The sequence below is a fragment of the Astatotilapia calliptera genome, chromosome 7 (genome assembly GCF_900246225.1).
Source record: "Astatotilapia calliptera chromosome 7, fAstCal1.2, whole genome shotgun sequence".
NCBI classification, from domain to species: domain Eukaryota; kingdom Metazoa; phylum Chordata; class Actinopteri; order Cichliformes; family Cichlidae; genus Astatotilapia; species Astatotilapia calliptera.
This window is the reverse complement of record NC_039308.1, coordinates 49,907,136-49,916,986: the sequence shown is the minus strand read 5'-3', so window position 1 is coordinate 49,916,986 and position 9,851 is coordinate 49,907,136. Positions and strand designations below refer to the sequence as shown.

At 40.1% G+C, this 9,851-nt stretch overlaps 1 protein-coding gene across 1 annotated transcript; it reads right to left on the bottom strand.

Annotated features, from left to right (window-relative positions):
- Positions 1–716: 716 nt before the first annotated feature.
- On the bottom strand, positions 717–8,762 carry c25h12orf75 (chromosome 25 C12orf75 homolog). Its single transcript, XM_026175362.1, has 6 exons — positions 8,397–8,762; positions 4,334–4,358; positions 2,554–2,589; positions 2,153–2,232; positions 1,361–1,391; positions 717–1,254 (listed from the first exon to the last, which is right to left on the bottom strand). The coding sequence occupies exons 1-5, from the start codon at positions 8,437–8,439 to the stop codon at positions 1,387–1,389; spliced, it is 189 nt and encodes a 62-aa protein (XP_026031147.1). The 5' UTR covers positions 8,440–8,762; the 3' UTR covers positions 717–1,254; positions 1,361–1,386.
- Positions 8,763–9,851: the final 1,089 nt, after the last annotated feature.

Here is a 9,851-nt window from a genome sequence, read left to right as displayed (position 1 = left end):
TATGATAAATTCAATGGAGTTGCTACAACGGCAGTTTCACAAAAGAGAAAAGAATTCACTTTTTTGGGCGGCTGTCTCTATTCTTCACATTTTTTTGTTATTTTTATTTTTTTTTGCAAATGAATATGAACTATTAAGACGTGTTTTTTTTTCTCTTTTTTCAGTTGAGTGTAACATACATGGATGTTGTGAGATTTGAAGAAACTGTGTCAGTTCTACATCTGGAGCGAAATTATTATAAGAATTATGTGAATGAGCCAAAGGCAGTATAAACAGGGGGAACAGGAAAATACAATCCTGCAGACAATTGAGAAGGACGCAAAGAGAGAGAGAGAGACGGGTGGACGGGGAGAGCTCCTCTAAGTATCATGACTCATATGTTGTGGTTACATAATCAGTCTGGGGCCAAGATAAGTGATAACATCAGGTACGACCTGCCTGCTGCACTCGGGACATTTAGGAACATCATCTGTGAAACCCTCGACTTGACTCATCGCTGTTATTAACATTTAGAGCCATTGTTAAAATCAGTGTCATTTCAGACTTTTCTGTTGCAGCAGCAGGACCCTGATTGCAATCAGCACTATTTTCAACAACACTGAGATGTTCCATTATTATACATTAACAGGAATGTGCTTGCTGCTTTTGCGTGTGTGTGTGTGTGTGTGTGTGTGTGTGTGTGTGTGTGTGTGTGTGTGTGTGTGTGTGTGTGTGTGTGTGTGTGTGTGTGTGTGTGTAACTCTGGTTTATCTCTGTCTCTCTATAACTCTATCCCTGCCACACAATGAATCATTGATGGCGTTTTAGAGAAATAACTGAGCAGTGATTATTATTGCAGAGGGCTGTTGGGAGTGTGTCAGCCCCCACCCAGTTATTTAGTAAGTTGGCTGGATCATCTGTCTCCTCCTGAGAAAGAGAAATTTCCAGTGAATTGACCGAGAAATCCAGATGACTGTCGATAAGTCCGGTGCCGCTGTCCATAGCTGCTAGTCCCAGATTGAGTGCTTTCCTAGTATTTGCAAAGTAAAGGGCGATGATACAATCCACTTGCAGGCCTCTGATGTGCACCTCTGTTTCACTTTGCCACCCATTACTCTGTGAGGGAACATCCCCCCAGCCCCTGTAGGCCGTCCACATCTTCATAGAGTACTAGTGCCTGAGACTTTATTCAGTCTGTGGTGGGGCAGAATCAGAGGGCTTACATGCTCTTTGCTTGTAATGTGACTGTTTGTACGTAAATTAATATGCAGGATCCTGTCGAGATGAGAGAAAAAAATGGAGTCAGCGGCCTTCACATGAGTCTTTTGCACTGAATAAGCAATGTTAAAAGCCGAACAAACAGGCTTCATATTTCAGGTACCTCTTGTGCGTTTCCTTGAATGGTTGCTAGTCTGCAAGAAGGAAGAAACAACTGAGTCAGTGTTCAGATATTTATAGGACAATTATTTGACAAAATTTTTTTTATTCTTCTCTGGTGTTTTTGTCTCACAGTCAAGACTGTGTTGAAAAACACCCACACACTCCACCCAGCAGTTTGAACATCTTGGCTTCAATAAAAACAAGAGCCAATACTTCTCATGCCAGAGGATACAAAACTGAATCAATCCATTATTATATTTAACCTCAATGAGCACAAGGACATGTATGCGAGAAGAAAGCCCTCAGGGCCGCAAAACGCAAGAGCGATGTGAGTTTACTCTAAACTCTTAATTCAGGAGGCATGGCAGTTTATCACTTATATTTCTCCATCAGAAAGTCATTTACATACATAAAGACGTTTTACTTTGTAAACAGAGAAAATGAATAACATTTAAAATATGCACAAAAATGTGGCTCTCTGTAAAGCCCATGTTGATTAAAAATACAATTTTTGGACAGAATAATTGTCGTCAACTATATTTAACTTTGCAAATATCAGTACCCTGTTGGGTATAGCAAAGTAAATGTTTCTCATTAATATTCAGTAAAAATAAAGGTCAAATAAAACCGAAGACGCTGCTGGCAACGTGGTTCCACGTGGTGGTGTGGTTTCATGTGGTGAGATGCCTGAGAGGCTGCCAGATGTCAGCGGTATAACAGTTCACTGTTCGCCACACTGAGTTCTGCTTCTAAATGTGAGAGATTCGTGTACGTAATGCGTGCTGCAGTTCACCTTTACGTGTAGCTTTGGACTGGCTGGCAGCCACAGTCGTTAGGTCTGCTGGCAAACCTACATACACACCACCATAGTTCCTGAGAGGAGAGAGGAGGAGAGGTTTTAAAGACCAAGTAGCAATTAAAAACCATAGATGGCATTGATTTTTGTTTTAGTGGATGTTTTTAATAGCATTACCAGTATCCCATCAAACTTACAGACCTCTAAATGAAATTCATTTATCATTTTATTCATTTATTTTTTGAGTTATTGTTCATTTACTTGTTTAAACCTTGCACTTTATTATGAGAATACTGCAAAACAAACTATTTGACATTTTTGCGATCAAAAATTTCAAGTATATTTCATTTCAAGTATAGCCGTCTTAGCAAAGTGCACTCAAGGGCGCTGCAAAGTACCTTCTTTTCTCATCTTCTGCTGAGGGATCTTCTGTCCTGATTGAGAGAATGGGCACAGGTCAGGTCATATGGGAGCAGAGAGGAAATAAAAAAAAATCACAAATATACAAAATAGAGAGAAAGTGCAAACATTGTTCTTTTGCTTAGCCTCAGAAATCTTCAGTATGCTGCTCAAGCCCTGTAGGGAATACTTCTCTGTCAGGAACTTCTATAGACCAAACCTTCAGTTTTATTTCAGGCCTGCTGAACAACAAACTTAAAGTGGTCTCAGGTTTGATGTGGTGGCTGAGCATTAAGATCAAACATGGTAACAACATGAAGCCGATGTGAAGGTTTATTCACTGTGTGCACTATCCCTATGCAAGCCAAGCTGTATCACACTTTTCAGTTTTGTGAGTATATTATTCCCTTAACAGTGTGTCTTGCTCTGTGAGTGTGTGTGCATGAGCTTTTGTGTGGTAGTTTGCTGTGTAGTACAGACATAGATAGCTGTGATTAGCTTCACTGAGTCAATGCTTTACCGTCAGCTCTCATGGGTCCTGTGCTGGCTGTTCAGATGGCTATGAAGGGGAATACACACACTTACACACACAAACACAAACTACAATAAAGCACAAACACACATACACAGTGTTTCCAGGAAATGCTTTGGAAAAAGCTGCCCCTCCCAAAGCTTTTTACTGTATTCTAGATAGCAAAGAAAAGTATATCTTCTGTATTTCAATTAGAATTTAAAAAAAAAAACAAAACAAAGAACAGAACACAAAACTACTTGGGAGCCAAAATAAATTATTTTTAACCAAAAGTATATACAACAAAAGCAGAGTGGTTCGTCTGAAATTAAAATATTTCTGTCACTGTCAACTGGGACAATCCACTACGCAGGAGTATTAGGGCCACATTAGAGGGAAAAATCATTTTAAGAATAAAGTCGTAATTCTATTTTGAGAAAAAAAGTCCAGATTACAGTTATTGTTTGACGACAAACTGTCAAATGTGCTATAAACCTCTACAAAATGCCTTGTGTAAATGACCTAATGAAACAAACTGATCAGCTGTCTTGTGATACAACGTGCATCCTCTTTATTGCACAACGGTGTAACCAACCATACTTTACATTATGCTGCCTAAGATTTTGTTAACTGTTCATCTTTGACTGTAGGAGGAACCCACACAAAAACAGGGAGAACATGTGAAGTCAACACAAAAGGCTCCAGCCAGATGGCAGAGTCAATCTCAGGACCTTATTGTTGTGAGACAACATTGCTAACTACCACACCACTGTGGTGCCCAACTTCACATGTCACATGTAAATCTCCAAAGGTTGATTCTGTTCATCTGGACGTAGCGTTTTCAGTGGGAGACACGCTTTGTCACTCATCCAAGTGACTTCTTCAGTCTCAGCTGACTGCAGGGTTCCCTAATCTTATAAACAGTCAGCTGAGACTGAAGAAGTCACTTGGATGAGTGACAAAACGTGTCTCCCACTGAAAACGTTACGTCCAGATGAACAGAATCAACCTTTGGAAATTTTCTTACCTGTAAGATTGAGCATGCATCAAGACACGTAAATTAAAAAATGTTAACAATGATGATCTTTACTGTCAAACCCTTGCATATTTACCATTGTTAAATGACCCTAAGTGTCAGTGTTAATATACAGCATTGAGGTATAAAGCTAATTTTGTACAGTGTAAAATTTGATGCAAACCTTCAAGGCCTGGAGCCTGCAGAGTTTTAGAAATACTTTAAATAATTAGAAAATGGCTTAAGTACTTACACATCTTTGGAGGCTTCTGCTGGCCCTGAGAACAGATGACAAGCCAGAAGTTAATTTCATTCCATTATGAAATGTACAAGTGGTCAAAGCAGGTGTGTTTCACCAAACTGATAATTAATTTCTTTGCATTTACGATCAGTGAACTGCACAGCAGGTTTTTAATCTACAGTCACTGAATTTGAACTACACACTCACTGAGCACTTTATTAGGAACACCTATGCACCAGCGTCATACATACATCATTCTCCAATCTGTCAGTCTTGCTGCAAGAGTGCAGTGCAATGTCTCAAGGGTAAAAATCCATGCACCCAATGTGCTACAATGTATTGATTCCTTTATGCTCCCATAAAATATGACAGAACACCACATCACAAACATTGTCTCACACTGGTCTCATGGCAAGTCTGGTGGACCTGAGAGTATCTCAAGTCAGCAGATCTGCATTCAGCATAATACTGCTAATATGTCCAGTAGCACAAAGGGAGCATGAATGTGCAGCTGACGATTCTACAAGAGTGATGTAATGCAAATATGTCATTCGAGGAATCCACGCCACAAAGAATAGAGGCTGTTTTGTGAGCAAAACAAGGCCTTGCCTAGTATACTGGCAACTATATTTTTAGATACTTCAATGTGCATAAATAATGCCTACACTACTTCTGTATCTGCCACACTTATCAGACTTACCTTACAAAAATTCAACACTTTATTGGCTTCTTTAATTGCTAGGGTGACGAAAGTGAACCGTTAACTGGCAATATTTTCGGAAGGTGTAGAACGAACCCCTCCCAGCGTAATTATCACGTGCGGTTTCGACAAACGTGAAATTCAACCAGGCATTACAATTGTTATTTGTTGAAGCTGAATGAACTGTTAACCAAAACCACAACTTCTGCCAACTATATTCAAAATGCTTTTGTTGCTTAAACTCAAGTAAACACTGCTGACTACCTAACTGCAATTCCCCTCAGTCACAGCAGATACATTTCCTGTACTGAGAAATGTTGCTGCTGAACAACAGGATGGACCCAATTTAGTGCACCCTGCAGTGACTATGATACAGGATTTACAGAGACGTGGTAATTTTCGGAAATGCTTGAAAAACACACACACACACACACACACACACACACACACACACACACACACTCAACTCATATCTGTCCATTAAAATAAAAAGCTGCACGATACAGAAGGCACTTAGCTTCATGCAAGGTGAGACAGTTTATTTGTTTGTTTGCTAGTTTTTAAAGGCAACAAAATCCACCTAATTAAAATGTCTAATGTTCAATAATGAACTCAATAAATACAATTTCTTTATAATGTTAATAATTGCACATTTTAATTAGGTGGATTTAATTATCCCAGCCTTTATTTTAAACTAGATTTAGTCTAGTCTAAATTTTGCAAATGAGACAACCTTTTAAGGGACAAGAGACGTTTTTATTTAAAGTCGTTATTTGTTATCAGATGCTTTTAATTTTTTCACTGCATTTCAAAAGGTAATATTTGATATTCATTTCTAATGCCTTAGAACATTTTTCAGCAGCTAACATTTTACAGATCACACATTAAACCTTATACGCAATGTACAACGTTTAAGTACTGGGACAATAACATATATCCAGGAAATGATAGGATATCTCAGAAACACCTGGTTGGAAGTGTGTTAAATCTGGGATACAAGGATCAACTGATTAGAATCTGGTGGTCAAAGATCCTCACTCAACATATTTTTGACTTCCACTCAAATTCATGTGCAAATTGTGACAAATAGAAATGCCTAATATGATCAAATAGAGGTGATGACCGGTGAACTTCTGTGACCTTATAATGTTCTGTAAAAATGCTTTTCTGGCCATTACTCAGGACCATAATTCAGCAACAGAAGATGTGATATTGGCCTTATTTCACATTTAGTCGGATACTGAATTGGTGACACTAATCTTTGGTGCTCACAATAATATTCACAACATCACTGCAAGCTGGTGTTTTATTTATTTACTTACTGAAATCTTTTTGTGGAGGTAGTTGCACACCACCTCAAAGACTTAGTGACCAAAGTTATAACTAATGCTGGATTTATTCATTCATTTTTTTATAACGGCAAATACACAGCATGAACATTCCCAATTTAACAGCATTTACAGCCTATGTTTGAGATGCCTGTGATTCTCATAGCCTTTAAATGAGCTGTTCCAGAAACCAGTTTGGGATGATCTGAGCTTTGTGACATGGCACGTTTACCGGTTGATAACAACCATCGTGATGACTTGATCTACAAAGAGGAACATATTGTAAAATAACTTTGGACATACACTGTATGATGCCTCAGTTGCAGATACCCACTGAGCTCATCTCCATGCTGTTTGACTCTTTTATGGACCGACAACACTTTGTGCTTTGCCAAACTGCAGGCAGTCAACTGAGCTTGATTTGAATTGTAATAACATCATAATGCATTCTGCAGGAGGATAATCGGACTTTTTTCTTGAATGTACAGTTGCACTTTGACAACAGCGGTGGAACAAAAGCCTCAGTTGCGTCCTCCAATTGCTTTTTCATGTTATACCTTATTTTATAAGAGTAGAAATGTACCTTGAAAAGAACACCACAAGAATCACTTGCAATAGTAGAAAATTGGATAATCTACATTACACACAAATAGGCAACAGCACATTTTATCCTCGTAGAGGGAATGCTGACATGACACAGGGGCCTATTCAGTGGCCTGACAAAAGCTCATTCATATCCAAGGCAGCACATCAGGGTGCATAAGACTAGGGACAGGCAATGTGATATAGAACCACTAAAGCCGTCATTTTGAGTTTTGTAAGCAAAATAACAGCTGCACATCAGAGTTCTTAAACTTTATACCTGAAAATGTGCATTTGTAGGTTTGACGTTGTCCCTCACTAAAATCAAAGCAAAGCAAAGTTAATTTTATTGAACTTAATGTTCTCTGTGATGAATACTTGCAGGCTAACGTTCCAGTTACAGGTATATGTGTGTATATATGCAACTTATCACTAACAGAACAAATTATAGGGACAAAATAATTGTTCATAGATTGAAATAATAGGAAATGTAAACAAGAAATGCTTTTATCTTTATTTACAGAAAGCGAAACACTTGATTCTGACCTGGTGTCAGCCTCTATGGACAAATGAGTACAGCCACTAGTCGAAATTGCTAGTGTACTGATTAGGTACCTGCAAACACACACGCACATTTGCAGAAGCACAAACACACACCGTGCTTTAATAGGTAGTGGTGGGTGAGGTAATCCTGCAGATACTTCAGGAAAATAGTTACCTCAATTTGACTCTGGAGCCCAGAGATTTACTTCGCGAAACTTGAAACATGTCTAAAATCAGCCTACATCGACTAAGAAAGGTGTTTTATGAGGAAAATAACAAACGGAAAAGCACGATAGCCCAGTGAGAGTTGGTAAAATCACGCGATACAGGATTTTTTTTTTCCATTCAAATATGTCCTCCAGGCTTTATGAATGAACCTGGCTGTTGATTAGGCATTTTTAGTGCCGCCTGCTTATAGGGCACAACCAACATCAGTCAAGCGGGAAGACAAAGATGGATGGATGTCAGTGAAATTGCTTGTCTTCCATCCTCAGTGAACCCTTTCAAACAAGCACTAAGATGCTAAGAGAGAAGCTGCTCACTTAGATGTTAACGCCACATTTATGGTGTCAGGAGCCGCGATCTGCATCAAAGCGGCGCATTCTTCAGACCCAGGTGCCTCAGACGTGGGAGATCCTTCGTGATCGATCTGCCACCCATGGCTTCGAGAGACCACCACGGGCATACACACACACAACCCCGCCCCCAAACAAACACACACACACATTCTTTTAAACGCAAGGGCAACCCCGACACACTTCATTGACATTCAAGACATCTTCTCCCATCGCTGCAGATACAGTGGCAACTCTTTCTTTCAAACCCCTCCAACCCCCTCGCCCACCTCACACACACACACACACACGCTCACCCAGTATCGCACACACAAACGGATGTACACAGAGATTCCTGAAACACTCACCCCCTCCTGTGGTGCTGGTGGCTGAGGAATTGCCACAACCCATTTTGCATCGATGCAGCCACCGTCCAAGCTGAGCGGACACGTTTAATGAGTGGATGGACGGGGAGGACAGGAGGGGAATGTACAACACATTGGGAGAAGAGGGGAAAGTGGGCAGGAGAGGTGACAGAGGCACAAAGGGAGGGAAGGTCAAAGGAAATGCCTAGCAGGGACCTCCATTGGTTGTATCCCCCCCTGTCTTCAACCCTTGCGCCTGCCTAATGCGATGCAATGAAGAGCTCAGAGTGAAGTGACAGCATGGCGAGAGAGGCTTTTATACACACACACCACACTCACTGACAAGAGAGAACGAGGGAGAGGGGGGAATGAGGGGGGAGAGAGAGAGAAAGATGCTTTACCCTCACATGATTTGCTCTTTTCCTCCACCCTGACAAGGTTGCCCGGGAAACCAGGGGAAAAGGGGCGGAGGGTGGAGTGAGAGCCAACCAATAAGGAGCTTCCTTTATATATAAAGGTGTAAAATAAAAAACTGGAATACATTGAATGGCATCAATATATCAGCATGTTTGTGTGGCATACTGTAAAATTCCCAAAGTGCTCTGTGTATGCTAAAATATAGAGAAGCAATACTTGTGCTTTTTTTACAGAGGCGACACACACGTTCATGCTCACTCGTGACCTAAAGCTTATATACTTGAGCTGCTGGCAATCAGTGAGAATGAGAATATGGAAAAACCTTGGACAGTGAACAAGTGGACCCACAAAGGGTCGTGCATAGGCCTCTTTATAGCCCCGAGTGATTCTCAGAGCATCTCTGTTCTTCATTTCACTCACGATGTATGCGCTTAAAATGCAAGAACAGTCACATGAGTAGAGTATGATGGCAAGAAGCATTACATTAGCACTCTGCACCAGTCAAACCAATTCACACTTTCTGTTAGCGGTGTTATCTATATTATAATGGGAGTCGAGATGTTTAAAATTCAAATGAGAAGTTCCCAGAGGAAAAAAAAGACATCATGAATTCCCTTTCTGTTTTATGCTAGATGGACTCATTTCCAAAGGCCCTTAAACAGGCCTGAGATGCTTCTTATGTGTAGATGAATTGATGTGTGAGACTAATTTTATTCAAATTTCTCATATACAATTACAGGTGTCTAGAAAAATAAGAAGACTTTGTGTGGAGTAAAGTCAGTCTTAAACTGTTGTGCACAATCCATTGCAATCTGAAGTAAAATACATTATAGGAAAAATGCTTTTTTGCCTCATGCTTGCTTTTCATGTGCGCTGTGAGAGGACTGATGACACTGCCATCTGTCAGTTCATTGTAAAACTGGCAGCTGGTTAGCTTAACACACTGACTGAAAACGGGAGGAAACAACTATACTGGGGCTCTATCCAAAAGTGGGCTGCAAAAATCAGCTTTGGACCTGATTCACCTCCTTACACAGCAAG